At 40.4% G+C, this 16,647-nt stretch overlaps 1 protein-coding gene across 5 annotated transcripts in view; it reads right to left on the minus strand.

Moving 5' to 3' along the window:
- trx (histone lysine N-methyltransferase trithorax) overlaps positions 1-16,211 on the minus strand; it is a 74,223-nt gene extending 58,012 nt beyond the window's left edge. For all 5 annotated transcript variants that reach the window (XM_076177805.1, XM_076177802.1, XM_076177801.1 and 2 more), the window contains exons 1-7: positions 16,011-16,211; positions 8,090-9,148; positions 7,568-7,760; positions 4,358-7,326; positions 4,100-4,237; positions 2,030-2,154; positions 30-288 (exon numbers count right to left, since the gene is read on the minus strand). In XM_076177805.1, the coding sequence (XP_076033920.1) occupies positions 30-288; positions 2,030-2,154; positions 4,100-4,237; positions 4,358-7,326; positions 7,568-7,760; positions 8,090-9,148; positions 16,011-16,172 (4,905 nt within the window). In that variant the 5' untranslated portion in view covers positions 16,173-16,211. The remainder of the gene's footprint in view (positions 1-29; positions 289-2,029; positions 2,155-4,099; positions 4,238-4,357; positions 7,327-7,567; positions 7,761-8,089; positions 9,149-16,010) is intronic.
- Positions 16,212-16,647: the final 436 nt, after the last annotated feature.

Raw genomic sequence — 16,647 nt, forward strand, 5'->3', positions numbered from 1 at the left:
CACACAAAGATAATCAATCTTTGCCTAACCTTTGGATCTGGTTGAGTTCTGGTCTGCTGTCTTGGCACAAAAACTCCTTTCTCCTGAGCTCGGCTCACACCTTCTATCTCTTGGATTCCAGTCTGTTTGTCCACCCAGGTTGTTGTGGTCGTCTTTGGAATGTCCTTCACCCCAATTGAGGGCACTGCTGTGATAGGTGACTTGCCAAATTGAACCACAGCTTTGGCCTTATCATCGGTGTTGAGAGAAGATTTAATGGATAACCTTGGATTCTGGCACTTTCGCATTCTGAAAAGAGAAACAATAAAATGGATTCATTAAAAGATAAAACAACACAAACTGATCTCATTTGGGATAAGATGCCGTCACTATTTCAGGAACTTTTGTAAGAACTTGTCACTCTTCATTTCCAGAAGTTTACGACAGGAAACAAAATTGCACAATGTAAAACCCTCAACACCCATTCCATTGCAGCACCTCAACTATGACAGGTCATCCCTGTCCCCACCACAATGTAGAGGTCATAGGCAATGTAATAAGACAATGCCTCCACAGCATAAACTGGATTACCCCAACTGTTTCACCATACAACACAATGGAAAAACAGATGAAGACAAGAAAAGATGGAGAAAAGGAGTATCATATATGAGGTCCATTCAAAAAGTATCGGACCTTGGTCCATAAAAGGAAAAATAATTTACCATTCAGGAATCCATTTTTGTGGCAGTTGACGGCACCCTTACTGCGCATGCGTGGAAATTTTAAAAGCTGTAGTGCGCGCCAGTTCCCACCTGTTAAGGCTAGAGTGCAGTCATCCAGTGCGTACTCGTCGGAATATCGTCCTTACGCAACATGTTGGAGCGCATCGAGCAGCGCTATTGCATTAAGTTCTGCCACAAGCTTGGTGATACACAAATGCAAACTATCCAGAAGATTCAGCAAGCCTTTGGCAATGAAGCCATGGGAATAACACAGATAAAGGAGTGGTATAACCACTTTAAGCAAGGACAAACCTCAGTTGAGAGCAAGCCACGGTCTGGCAGGCCATCCACCAGCAGAAATGAAGAATTCATTGCAAATGTTCGTCGAATAGTGGAGGGCAACTGTCGTATAACCATCAACGAGATTGTCGGAGAAGTAGGAATAAGCACAGGATCACTTCATACAATTTTAACTGAAGATTTGGCCATGCGACGAGTGTCTGCAAAATTTGTTCCAAAGTTGCTGGTGGAACAGCAGAAACAACTCCGCCTGGAAATTGCACAAGACCTGCTTGATTGTGCTAACAGTGATTCTGACTTCATGAAGACCATCATCACTGGTGATGAGACATGGGTGTATAGATACGACCCAGAAACAAAATTTCAGTCATCACAACGGAAGCATCAGACATCACCAAGACCAAAAAAAGCACGACAGGTTCGGAGCAACGTCAAGGTAATGTTGACATGTTTTTTTTACTCCAGTGGTATTGTGCATCATAAATATGCACCAGCAGGACAAACAATTAATAAGGAGTATTATCTGGAAGTTATGCGACATCTTCGCGATGCTGTGCGACGAAAACTACCGCAACTGTGGGCTGCGCGCAACTGGCAACTTCACCATGACAATGCACCTGCTCATTCTGCCCACCTGATCCAAGCTTACCTGGCCAAAAACAATACTCCACTTGTTCAGCACCCTCCCTACTCTCCAGACGTGGCACCTTGTGACTTCTGGTTCTTCCCTAAACTGAAAACAACCCTTAAAGGGAAGCACTTTGAGTCGAGAGAGGAAATCATGAGAAAAACGACGGCAGAGCTCTACAACATTCCAATTTCGGCATTCCAGAGATGTTACCAGCAGTGGCAGCACCGCTGGGAGAAGTGTGTGCACTCCCAAGGGGAGTACTTTGAAGATGATTGAATAAAAGTTTTGAAATGTACACAAATCTTTTCTTTATGGACCAAGGTCGGATACTTTTTGAATGGACCTCGTATAAATGAGGTAAAACTAAAACAAATGCAACAGAAAAATCTATACATACATGCAAGGTTTCTTCTTAGTTCCTGGCCCTCCATATTTTTTCATATCCCGACAGTTGGCACACTTGCGGCAATTGAGTGTGACACAGCCCGAACACTTCCCACACCATTGCGTTTTTCGTAATACCTGGAAATATATTTCAGTAATGAAAACAAAAATAAAATTATTTTCATAAAATTTCAATTTTAATTGGTGCACTTAAAAGCATACACAAAATTATTACCGGAAACAACAACAACAACGATATAAACACTTAATCCCTTTGAAAGATAACATGATTTTGTAAAGACACCTGGAGTCTGAAATATGTCTTTTGCCTCCCATGTTGATGATCCTCTCCTTTTATGAAGGACATTATGTTAGCATTCGACACCACATACTATTATTTGTCTGTTCACCACATCTAACTGTGGAAGTTCATAACATGCTTCAAAACGGTTGTTCTCAAAACTTTGACACTGAAATCTTTTTAAATTTGCCCCAAAACTCTGGTTGTGGTGCCACATTGTTTTGAGGTCTCAGACCATGCACAATGATATTTTATTGTTTTTGAAAGTTGCTAGTCAGTTTAGCCATTTTGACATTATACATACATACTATCCAGCCTAGTAACCCCTACCATACTTCTCAGGCATTTCATCTCAAACACATTTAAAAGCTTCCTCTCTTATGTTCCATGTTTCTGCCCCATAAAGTACTGTCAGTACAATCACTCCTTTATAGAATCACCTCTTAGCATCCATTCCCAAATGTCTATTTCTCATTACACTTTTTAAGCCCTCAAGGCATTTATTTGCTTCTCTCAATCTACATTCTACCTCCACTCATCCTTTTCTCACCACATTTACACCTAAGTATCTAAAGCTATCCACTTCCTCCAGTCTCTCTCCCTTGATAGTAACTTCCAATTTGCTGCCATCCTCTCCCCTTGTACATTTCATCACCTTACTTTTTCCCACATTTATCTTCAACTTCCTTTTTACACACACATTCCCAAACTCTGTCACTAATGTCCTTAATCCCTCCTCTGATCCTGCTACAAGCACAGTGTTGTCAGCAAACAACAACTGGCTTATCTCACACTTTTCTCCATTTCCTTTAACCATCTCCAATCCCCAACTCATTACCCTTGCATTTACCTCTTGTACCACCCTATCCACTTACAAATTGAACAGCCAAGGTGACATACCACATCCCTGGTGAAGCCACCTCTACCTCAAACCACTCTTCCCATTTCTGATTCAAACACAGGCTATACTATGGTCATAAAAACTTTTGACTGCTCTTAACAGCTTTCCTCCTATCCCATATATATGCAGTACCTCCCACAGTGTCTTCCTGTCTACCGTTGTAAGCCTTTTCCAAATCCATGAAGGCCCAAAAAAGTCCTTAACTTTTCCTAAAGCTTTCTCACATTTTCCTATAACAAAAATCTGATCCACACAACCCCTACCTGTCCTAAACCCACACTGCTCCTCTCCTAATCCTCTCATTCAAAAACCTCACATAAGCCTTCCCAATTTTGTTCTGAATAATATTATGAAGTTACAGTTACATGTGGTGAGCACACAAACATTACTAGGTGGTGTCAAATGCCAAAATAATGTCTTTCTAAAAGCAGAGGTTCATCAACATGGGAGGCATATCCTTTCCAAACACAGAGCATGTGTTGATAAATTATGACAAACAAAACAAGAAATCTGAAGCAGTCATTTCCAGGTAAGACCCCTTTTGGGAAAAGAAAAGAAAACTGCCAAATCAGCATTTACAAACAATTTCCCAACCTGATATTTCTCTCCACATCATTTTACATATCTGTTCCCAATCATTGTGTACTGGCCATAATGCCATCCTAATCCACATTCCTCACCCTCCATATTTTCTTTCCCCATGGATGCACATTCTCCAAAGATCCAATTCTGTAGAATTACTTGGTTCTTTGGCACCCCAAAACCTAAGTTCCTTTTATAAATCCTTTTGTGCATGGTCACAAACTTTGGAGGTTAACATCACTACCTAACAAAAATCAGGTCAGTTACAAAACACAAGGATACTTTACAGTGATACTTGCCTTCCCACGTACTGTTATAGGAACTTCAGAGGGTTTGCCAAACTTGATGTTTGAAGATGGGAGAATCTTGCTAATTTTCTCTTCCCTGGGTTCTTCCTTCAGTGGAGATGGGAAAACAGCTCTGGGCATTCCAAGCACCTGCATCATATAAACATCTTTATCAAACTCGTCATGCTATGGGAAAATAAAAACTACACAGTATAATGGCAGTAAAAACATGCTCAAGAACAAAAAATAAACAAGAATTTTTTTTCATACCTGTGCCTGGCTGCGACAAACATGTTTTACTCTTGGTCCAATACCTTCGCCAACTCCATTATCAAACTCTTCAACTTTGGAAGGGCTACTGTCACTTGTCTTGACAACAATTACCTTTGGAGCAACTTTACAGGCCAGCTTCTTCTTTGCCTGCGCCACTTTCAGAGAGGAAACTGATTTTGTGCTAATCATCTTGGATACTAAGGTTGATTGTGATGTCTCCGACTTCAACTTGGTGTTAGGGAGTATCTTGAGAGCTGGAATACCATCTCTCTTGTAAACTCTTATGATTCTGGCTTCCCGACCCGTCTTCAGCTTTTTCACCAGAACTTTTGTCCCACGAGACTCCTCTGTTGAAGAGTCTTCAGAAATTTTGCCAACACTTGGATGTTCACTGTCAGACCACTCACTTCCTTCCGAGGACTGCAACAGCGAGGGAGGAAGATCTGTGCTCTTACATACTGGCTTGCTTTTCTCTTCCTCCTTCTGCCTCTCTACATTTTCAGAGTCTGTATTGGATACTTCTGGATCTGTGACTTCTTTATTCATGATTGGTGGGAAATAGTAATTAAGATCAACTTTCTTTCCAGCCTTCTTCATGTAAGCCATGAGTTCTATCCTGGATCTAAACGTCTGTCCATCAGGACTGTGTAAATATGCTATCTTCCCCTCTCCTTTCTCGTTCCAAACAACTTTCCGTGCCCAGCCCTGGCCAAAGTGGAACATTTTACCAGACTTCTGCCTTCTGGTTTTTGCCTTCAACTTGCGCTTTGGTACTTCTGGGATTTCTACATCATGTGGCTCAGCTTCTGATGGAACTGCAGATGAAGGTTTAGAACTTTCCGAGGTTTCTAAAGCTGAAGTAGCATCAGACTCTGCATCAAAACCATCTGAGGTTTTCATGGAAGCATCTGAAGTTTGGTTATCCATTCTATCACTGCACATAGGCTTAAAGTTTTCAATTTCTGAATGTTCCTTAATGTTGAACGCAACTCGCGAGTTATCCGGTGTTTTGCTACCTGATTTTACCTTTTCTGGTGTTTTCAAGATATGCTTCTTTTTGTCTGGAGTTTTCAAAACACTTTTAATTTTTTCAGGAGTTCTTGATATTTTGGACACTAATTTCACTTTCTCTGCTTTGGTTGATATTTTTTCTTTCTCTGAATGGGAACTGGTATTTTCTTTCTCAACTTTGGATCGAGTTTTCTCTTTCTCCACAGGGGAACAGTCTGAATCTGAACTTCTCGTTTCCTTAACCGATGCTACAAGTTCCTTATCTTGTCTTGCATATTTCTTGGGAATTTTCAGCACAATTTTGTCCACCTTTGGTTCTTGCACTTCCGATTTCTTACCTTGATCTACATTCTCAGGTGTGGCAATGAAAGGACTGGTTTCTGCACTCTCTATTGGTTCAACCACCACACGGTCTTCTCTCTTCTTTGTAGATTCCGCCAATGCAGTTTGCTCTTCACTCTTCTTTGACGGTTCCACGGCTGCTTTTTCATCTTTCTTTTTCCCAGTCTCCTTGAGAACTCTTTCTTCTCTCTTCTTTTTCCGCTGTATTCTCTTTCTCTCCTTTTCTTCCCCTGGAGCTCTTGGGGCCTTCATTTCATTTTTAACTTCATTTGGCTTCTCAAACTGTACAGACTCAAGAGGAACAACACCAGCACTTGGTACCGATTGGCTTTTCACAGGAGAACTCGCAGTTTCAGACTCGCTCTCTGTAGTATCAATAGTAGGTTCTTTGCTACTTCTCTGGAAACCAAGGGACAATGATCTACTTCTCCCAGATGAAAGCGTCTTTTTACTCTTCTTTTGTGAGATCTTACAAATCAACTTGGTGTCCTCAGCCTCCTTTTCACCTTTTGTATCACTTGCACTCAATTCTTTGGTCTTATCAAGAGACTTATTATGCTTTTTCAAAACATCCTTTTTAGCCACTTGTTTTTTACTAAAGTCCTTTTCTGGCTTACTGACCTGACCAGTTAATGACACTGAACTGTTCTTTTCTATTTCACACTCAGAGACCTCCAAAGACCTTTCATCTGAACTCATTTCTGAGCAAGGTTCTGAACTAGACACCGGCTCAGTACTCGAACTCTCAGTTGCTTCACTTGAGCTGCCAACTGATGAGTCAGAATGACCCGTTGCAACTGGAAAGTATTTGTGTATGTCATCCACCTTCCCAATCTGCTCAAAGTACCGACTTAATTCTTTACGAGACCTGAATGTCCTTCCATCAGGACTGTACACGTACGTGTCAAACCGTCCACCAGTATGTCGCCATTTAATCCGCCGCGTCCAGCCACCTGGTAGAGTTGTCATGACTACCTTATTAGTGCGTGCATTACTGCTGCTACGACTGTAGCTCTCTTGTGTTCCTGAGGATAAGGTACTGCTACTTCCACCAAATAAAACACCTGCATCAGCGCTAATGCCCTGTCGCTTGAGGTATTCAACTAATCTGGGAACACTCTTGAACCTCATTCCGTCTGGGCTCACCACCACAATTTCAGGTCCCATTTTGCGCTTCCAACCCCCAGGAAGATCAATAACACACCCAAACATTCCACTTCCTCCCCCAGGGTCAAGTCTTTTAGCTTGCTTGTTTTTGTCCACAATATCTGAACTTTTATAGGTGGTGAGGCTGGCAATATTGATACAGCGAGCCAAGCTGGTGGCCACTGTGTCTCGAATATACTGAGGTAGACTTTTGCGTAATTTGTCATGCAACACATTCGGCAGCTGGCCAACCACCAACAGCCTTTTCAGCCAACATGCCTGGCACCTGTCCACTTCCTCCTTTCCTTCCAATGTACACAAACCTTTCCCATCACAGCACTCAAAAATTCCATCAGACCCTGAGGTAACACAATTTACAAATTTTTTGCAAACTTCACATAAAACAAGATTATGCTTCTGCCTGATAGCCTCTGGAGCACTGCAAAGTTTGCAGCTTACACTGTCACCTGGAAAGAAATAAAAAATTTAATTGCAATACTTAAAATGCATACTTGCTATATTCATGGTTTTACCATAAAAATCAGATTGCGCATTTTCCCTGAGTCCTTCTGGCCACATGCCATGACGCCAGGCTACTCTACATATTGGGTAGTTCAATACCCCTGCGCGATTCATCATTTGATAATTTGATTTCTCAGCTGATGATCATTTTATCACAAAAAAAAAATTCTTAAAGAGGTGACCAACCTTCTTCTTCCGGAGTTCCTAGCTGCTTCATTGACATAGGACTCCTTATCTTCTGCAGTGTTCTTTTGTTGATAGTAAGGCGAGCTTTGCGTAAGATGGTTTTGCTGGCCTGTGAAGAACATGAAGGGGAGACTGCCAGGCCAGGTGACAGCTCCTCCCCCTCAATCCCTGATTTATTTGGACTTTTGGAAACCTAGAGAAAAATCATCATGTAAATAAACAGCAATACAAATCAAAGATTTTAATTTAGAAAGCATGTGGCATTTCAAGTTATGTGGATATGTCTGACAGGATCAATATAACCTTAAAATTTAGCCATACAAAACATTTTCATATACAAAAAGCATTCTAAGTAAAAAAATCTTAGTTAAGTTAACAATCTAAGTAAACAAGTTATTAACCCAACAAGTTTAAATTTACAACAATCCACTGGAATTCAACATCCTTAGACCCTACATTCTACTTGATCCAAAATAAAAACAAAGATGTAGGCTAAAATGGAAACAAGTTCACAAAACTCACCACTTGTTTTAGACGACCATCCCATGGAGACCTTAAAAGCTTTTCTATCTTCTCCATTTTCATCTTGGTCTCCTTGAGATCCTGGTCCCTTACTGGAGATGTAGCCACAGCTTCCAAAGAAACCTCGTGCTCTTGCCGTCTAGTGCTCTTCTTGGGGCGCCCCACCTGTCCCTTAGCCTCCCCTGTGATTGACTCGGTGTAAAGTGATATAGTTTTTCGCATCTTCTCCTTACCGACACCTCTAATGTCACCCAATTCTGGCGACTCTGGAGGTTTCATCTTGGTCCTTGGTAGTGACAGGAACTGTGTGTCATCCCCTCTACCCTTTGCCGAAAGTCTGATTACCCTTTTAGATTCTAATGGTGAAACTGGCTGAGAGAGTGATAGTGGAGGAGGAGGAAGAGGAGGTGGCAGTGGAGGTGGAGGAGATGGTGGTGGAGGATCAGTTGGAGAAGATGGATGAGGTGAGGTTGAAGAAGCCTGAGCACTTTCTTTTCTAAGCTGATCTTCTTTATCCAGCAGCGGGTCTTTGGTGGGAAGAGGTGGCGGTAATTCTGAATCTGGCCCAGCAGAACACATATCTGTGATGTCATCAAAGAGTCTTTTGTTGGGCTTGATTATTCGAGATGATCTTACACTCTTAGTTGGCAAAATAAATTTCTTAGGACTCTTTTCAACAGGAATATTATTTTGAGGCAATTTTTTAGCCCTGGCAAGTAATCTCTTTGCAGTCTGGAATGTGGAAGATCTTCCCACCTTCTTTTTAATGGGTTCAACTGTACTTTTTCCATTTCTGTCCATGGTAGAATTTTTGTCTACTACTTGTTTCTTACCTTCTTTTTCTTTCTGTGCTAAACTATCCCTAACTTCCGTAACTGCTTTTCCTATTGTATTGACTCTGCTTCGTGTGACAAGTCCCTGTGAAACCATGGTCTCTACTGTCTTTTCTATCCTGGATTCAGGCTTACTACTTGTACTGCTTCTCCAATTGATGGGTTTGGAGGAGCCCTCATCTTTGCTTCTGTTTCCATCTCCAAATCCTTCGAAGTCATCTTCACCCTGAAACAAAAATATTTCAATAAGAACATGTTTCAGTCTTCAATATAAACCTCAATATATGAACTCCATTGACATCTGATTTTTCAGCAAAGAACATCAATTTGATGCCTTATGAGTGAAGAACAACAATGTGAATTGTTACGCAGCAGCAGTAATAAACATGATTCAAATATGGATACCAGAGTATAGATGGGTATACCCTTTCATATCAGTACTATGAAACTGACTGGCAATAGCCAGAATATACACAAACAAGAGGCTCACCCTTATTAAGGGGTTGGCAAAGTCAACGCACACGCTCACATCAAAAGGAAATAACACCCCTTTTATCTCAGCTCCTTTAAGATAAAAGGTTACCCAGCCAAAGCTGATTACTCCCAATTTCACTATACATTGACTCCCCCTTCCTCCTCATTCACTCCCCTAGAAAATACACAAGAACATTTCTTTGAGTCATGGCAACCCTTCATTCATTCACTTTCTATATTTACAAACCACATCAACATCTCTGGTATATCATATTTCTCAAACACTTTATCTTGAAAACAAAGAACTTGAATATACAAGCCAAAGGGTTAATTGCCATGGTTGGTACTCAATGACTTTAGTACTGGATTCCTTAAGTTGAATGAAATAAACTAGCACCAACAAAAATAAACTTTAGTCAAATATAGACACCAGTTAGATGGACTACTATACAGGCTTCCCTTAGCAAAAATACACAAATATCATTCACACAATACTCCCATCCCCAACCCACTCCATTCACCCCTATCTTCTGTCATCTCCCTTCCTTAACAGACATTACCCTCTTTCCCAATGCCCCTTTTACCCAATCCATCCATCCATTTCAACCTTGGTCGTCCCCTCACATTCACTCCTTCCACACCTCTTTTACTAATCGTTCTTCACTCATTCTTTCCATGTATCCAAACCATTCCAATACTTTTTCATCAACCATATCTCCCAACTCCCTTTCTACCTCCGCTCTCCTCCTCATTTCTTACTTTATCCAGCCTAGTAACCTCTACCACACTTCTCAGGCATTTCATCTCAAACACAAACTCTTCTCTTATGTTCCATGTTTCTTATCCAAAGTGTTTTCGGCACAATCAATCCTTCATATAATCTCCTCTTAGCATCCATTCCCAAATGTCTATTTCTCATTACATTTTTTAAGCCCCCAAGGCATTACTTGTTTCTTTCAATCTACATTCTATCTCCCCCTTCACTCCTCCCTTTCCTGCCACATTCACACCCCGAGTATCTAAAGCTATTCACTTCCTCCAGTCTCTCCCCCTTAATACTTACCTCCAAATTACTGGCATATTCTTCCCTTGTACATTTCACCCCCTTAATTTCACCCACATTTATTTTAAACTTCCTTCTTTTGCACACCTTCCCAAACTCAGTCACTAACTTTCTTAATCCCTCCTCTGATCCTGCTACAAGCGCAGTGTCGTCAGCAAACAACACCTGTCTTATTCCCCATTTTTCTCCATTTCCTTTAACCATCTCCAATCCCCGACCCATTACCCAAGCGTTTACCTCTCCCACCACCCCATCCATGTATAAATTGAACAGCCAAGGCAACATAACACATCCCTGGCAGTTCTACCTTCACCTCAAACCACTCACTCTCTCCATTTCCGATTTAAACACAGGTTCTACTACTGTCATAAAAACTCTTTGACTACTCTTAACAGCTTTCCTCCTATCCCATATATCTGGAATACCTCCCAAAGTGCATTCCTGTCTACTCCGTCATTAGCCTTTTCCAAATCCATACAGGCCCAAAAAACATCATTACCTGTTCCTAAAGCTTTATCACATATCAACCTTACCACAAAAATCTGATTCATTCAACCCCTACCTGTCCTAAACCCACACTGTTCCTCACCAATTACTCCCTATATTCCTCTCCTAAATAAATAAAATAATAATAATAATTTTTCCTGGCTGTGAAAAATTAATAGTAATATTCCATGATCATTCTGATACAAACACATTACTGATACTGTAGTTTCAATTTGTGACATCACAGTGTAACATTCATAAAATTATGATGTTCTTTCTTTAGTGGATTGTAGCCAGTTTACCTAGAAGATATGGGTTTCCTGCTAGAGAAACCTGGGACAATGGATTGGTATTCCTCAAGTAATTGATCAATCAACCAAAGCCCATTCAAGTATCCTTTCCATCTCAGCATCTTGGGGCTAGCTTGCCCCGTTTTCCAACACACTGGGTCAAAAGCAATGCAATAAGGCAGTTCTTTCACATCACAGCTTGCCTGACTGACACAACTCTATCACCCTGCTATACCCAAACTCCCTCATCCACTCAAAACAAATTCTACAGCAGATGAGAACATCCCTATGGGCATTTTATCACTTTATCCCTTCACTCTATTTTGGCTATCTTCAGGTATTTCATATACATCCATTGCCCCTTTCACTCCGATTAATAATCAAACATATATATCAATGATCACTAATAATTAAGAAACAATCAAATACACAAATAAATAAACAATAAAAATGATACAAGATCTTGACACCTCCCAATGGAAGTGTGGATATTAAGACTTAAAGACATGTGGCAAGAAAAATATTATCTTATATCTTAGGGTTTACAGGCGTATTTTACATATCTTACCCACTAAAATTCAGCCTGGACCACAAAAATATCAACCTACGTATCTGTGCAATCCCTTATTCATGTACTGTTAATCTTGAGCACGTGCATGAAAGAAACTATTATCAAGTGATGTAAGTGGTTCTCAGTCTCTCCAAAATAGTGCATCTCTCACAATACACTGGACTATTGTCTGTTGGGACCATGGAACCATTTCTATATCACTGGCTACTAAGTAGAGGAGCAAGCACTAGTTGTCAGCTTTCCTAAAGTGAGAATGTTGTGGGACCCACAAGACTTTGGAACCTTAAGAACCCTGAATAACGTTTCTCCAACTTGTGAATTTATAAGAACTTTCAAAAACATGAACATGTCCCCTTAATTATATATTGCTATTTAAATTCAAACACACACACTATCATATCAGATCACAATGGCAAAGGGTTCCTACAATCTTCCTGGCTACATCATCAAATGCACAAACAATAGAATAAATATATCTGAACTCAACATCTACAATCCCTCTCCCATTTAACTTCTTCAATACGTCAAATTCTTGAGCAAAGCATTGGCTGCCTGATGCAAGATGATGCATCACAATACACACATAATAAAATGTAGTTACAACTGTATTACTCCTTCTCTTTCATCCTCAATATTAATAACAACAGAAAATATGATCAAGCCTGTTCACAGAATATGGGGGTCACTCAGTTACAACAACAAAATAAATATAATCAAGGCACTGACGCCCTCAAGTACTCATTCGTGCCTCACAACGCCAACACCAGTGTCACTGTATGAAAGGGGGTTGATCTTTCTTCTCAGTTGCTTTTGTATGACTTCAATTAACAATGTAATATTTCTTTGTAATTCATTCTGGTCTACAACCATTCACTTATACTTTGGTTCTCATACTGTTCCCCAATCTGGAGGAATACTACATTCTCGTGTGACTGAAGGAACCTTAGGTACATTCCAATGGGACAACCTAAGTTACACTTCTGTCCTCCAAATGGGATTGCCAAGCTCATTCAGTCTCAGCATCTTGTATAAACACGACCAACAAGGCTTGGTCAAACAGCTGAGTAAACAAATACTGCTGAAAGTATGTAGGAAATGATTGAAAATAAAATCTGTTGAACTTTTACAGCAAAAATGAGAACAAATCCAAGTTCAAAAGTTTGGATGCTGCTGCAGAGATGTAAACTGTCCTTACTCAGGTGAGAAACAGTTACCAGTTCCAGCTTTCCTTACACTAAAGTATTAAAAGCATGTTACATGTAGTCAACATTTTGGAACTTTCATAACATCTCTACAGATCAAATCACTCAGTTTTCTTTTATGAATGCAGACTAATCTCTGCTCAAGAATTTAAGTTGATCACTTCTACAATACAATCCCTCTGGTCTACTACTTGTACATTTGTATACTTTACCGAAAACTGTTGGACTGGCTGAGCAACACATACCATGGTGCAGCTGCCAGAGACCCTAAAATGACATTGTGGTAATTTAAGGCACAAAGTATTGTGGAGCACTTGCAAGTACCACTTGTTGACACTGACCCTCTGGCAAAGTCATTATCAAGAACACCATCTTGGATTTTTCTCTTAACCTGGTGAAGACAGGGACTTCTACTAATAAGAGGAATTATACCCCTTCTTTCTCACCTGTAACATCAGATTTGATGTATGAGATGGCACATAAGCAGTTATGTTACAAGTACATTTTTTTTTCATTCTTTTTCAGATACCACAATCTATGACACTTCACTGCACCACTTGAAATCTTTAATCAAAACCTCTTGCCATGATGTAAACAAGATTTGGTTTCATGAGTTGTGTGCCTGTGGGGACGCAGCTGAAACAAGATAAGTCGCATCAAGCCATACCAACACAACTCGCCAATCCCTAACTTCATCTGGAGATGCCTCATGGGGCTAGTACCTGGTCTTTAAATTACAGGCTGAATTGGTGGCCAACTCTTCTTGGCAACAGAAATAGGTTGTTGTTGGTTAGTCCACAGTGTTAATGGATAATGATAAGTTATGGAGGACTATCTAGAATAGATTATCCACCCTAACCATGCTTGATCATACATGAGGCTGCCTAGCGGTGGACATGTACCATTTACTACATTTCATTGTTAAGTCATAAGTAATGATTGATGGCTCCAGCAGTCTGATAAGTGAACTCTGTCCTGTTTAGCTTAGTTTCAGGTTTGTTTATTGGCAGAGGTCAGCCAAGAATCCTGTTTGGATCTAGGCTTGCAAGAGGTGTCTGAGTTATGAGCATTAGGTCTGCTCTAGTCAGTGTGGTGGGATCATGTTGTGGTAATTTTACATAAACTTAAACCCTGGTCTCAGCATATAGGTCATCTACAGGTATTGTCTGTGCAAGGTAGATACTGCCCATACAGGATTGGCATAGAACAACATGGACTTTACAGTCTGTCTTATTTCATCAGCGCTACTGTCTTGAACTAAAGCCTGTCTGTCATCCCTTTCATGGTGTTAAGATATGAACCTTTCTGTGTGAAGTTAGTAGTGTATTGCATAGAGATGTTATACAGATCAATGTGTGTGTGTGTGTGTGTGTGTGTGTTTGATACTTGTGTTGTTCAGTCCATGGTGCTACATAGGTACAAACTTGTGCCAAAATGCTCTTTCCTCCTTACAATGGGGTGGCCCACCCTTCACCCATTTACTGTCCCTATTATCTTCACTCCTCATGGATAAACATACAACCCTGTACCCTGCCCATTGCCTGGGTGAGGAGCAATGCAACAAGACACAGTAGTCAAAGCTGGCTTTCCCTCACTTCATTATATGGTGACCCTCCCCACACATCCATTCCAAAATCCTGGGTACTCCATACTGCCTTATCTGCCAAATGTTAATGAAAGCAATTAAAACGTGATTAGTTCTCAACATAATGTAACCATAGTTTGTCAATACTTTTAATCAAATGGCAATGTTTCAGCAGAAAAAAGTACTTGTACTATTTAGTTGATTATACTAATTAGGTAAAGTAGATTTATGTTTGGTCAGATTTTGCCTACTATGTCTTCCCATTATAAAATCATCAAAGTGAAAACAACACAATCCTCAAAAATGAAGATATAACTGTCTGTTCAATATCATTTTGAGTAGACGAGGAGGTTGAATGCCACATAATGAAGCCGAGGGTAAATCAGCTCCAGCTACTGGGCCTTGATACATCTTGCAGAATTACCTTTGACCCGAGCAATGTGGCAAGCACAGAAATCCCCCCACCCCCAGTCATCCACAAGGTACAGAGTTGAACAATGGATTTTCATGCTTATGAAATGATTGTTCTCACCTTGGCTTAGCCATCCGCTATCATGGGGGAGGACTTTGGTATGTACGTTTGTGTAACCGATACTATTCCACGTACTTTTCTATAGTAGTCTCAATTAACAACCTACACTAACACTGACAACAAAACTATGCCAACTCCCACATCTATTTTTTCAATGCCATTCATAAACACGAGCAGCGTAACCAAACATATAACAATGCAAACCTTCACACTTGGAAAATAAATCCTAATTTGAAATAAAAGTAACCTCTTGAAAAAATTACCCCGAAGGATATAAAACAAAATTAGCATGCTTTCTGTGAGCAAACATGTTACCATGTAACAACACCCAATGTGGCTGGCTGTTCCATTCAATTTTCCCACATATCAAGATCTTCCCAACCAACTTCATTCTGGTTCAAAACAGTAAATCCCTCCCATTAATAAATTGTTCATATTTGCCAAGTCATGCCTAGTCTAAATATAGGTTGAGATGAGAAGACTATGTATGGGAGTGAAGACCTTGGAAAATATTTTTCCACCGTCGTCTGTTTATGGACGCCATTACGTGGTGCTGTAAACACTACAAATACGTTGTGAACATGAGAATTTTGACTCTTTACGAGTGATATAGGCCCACTGAGCTGAGGGTGACGTGTGGAAGCGTGCTGGCTGTTTCACTTGTCCACTTCCCCCACCCTGAGCCTCTCGTGTTTTGCGTTCCCAAACACGCCATTACCGTCATCAACTCGATCTCAATCCTTGCACCCGCTATATGCCTAAACCTGTGGAAACTACATATACTAGGCTTATAAATTAATGCATTCATCGTATATTGATTGCAACCATGCAACTTGGCGCCATGTTGAAGGATTGAGTGAGGTGGTTCCAGTTGGCAAGGCTTACCTCATCAGACTCTCCAAAGATTGTTCTAAACAGGTCTAATCCACGTCTTATTTGTTTCGTATATGCATCCTCTGGTGTATTTGCAATATAACTACCACGGAATCTAACTCGTTTGTGTGTGTTGAGCTTGAGGGCTTTGCCAGGAAATCTTAATTTTGCCATGTTCACTTGGACCTCTGCAACGGAAACTGATACGTTCGTATCCGCGTGATGTGAGATTGCTTTCGTTCCAAAATTAAATTGGCATTATTTCCAAACACCAAAATACAGATGATATCCAAAATAAAAAATAAACATATTCACATATAATCTAAAATTGTGATTTGATCATCAAAAATAAAAATTTAATATCCAGTTAACGAAAAGACTTTGCCGGAGTCTTTGGATGACAGCATTGGAATTTAAGGTCAGCGCACTAAGGCCGTTGCGCGCCAAAGCCCGCCAAGTGTGTGGAATGTGCGGGTGAATGGCGGGAGACCGTCAGGCACACCAACAAACTCATTCTGGGTATTTTATTTATATTTACTTAAACCCGTCTAAATATAACCATTCTCTTGTATTTCGAACAGTTTTAATATCTTCTTTCTCCTATTGCACTCCCCAACTTCGCGCGTGCGACTGTTTGTAAACAAAACCC

The sequence above is a fragment of the Oratosquilla oratoria genome, chromosome 41 (assembly GCF_046742065.1).
Source record: "Oratosquilla oratoria isolate Oo_2021 chromosome 41, ASM4674206v1, whole genome shotgun sequence".
NCBI classification, from domain to species: domain Eukaryota; kingdom Metazoa; phylum Arthropoda; class Malacostraca; order Stomatopoda; family Squillidae; genus Oratosquilla; species Oratosquilla oratoria.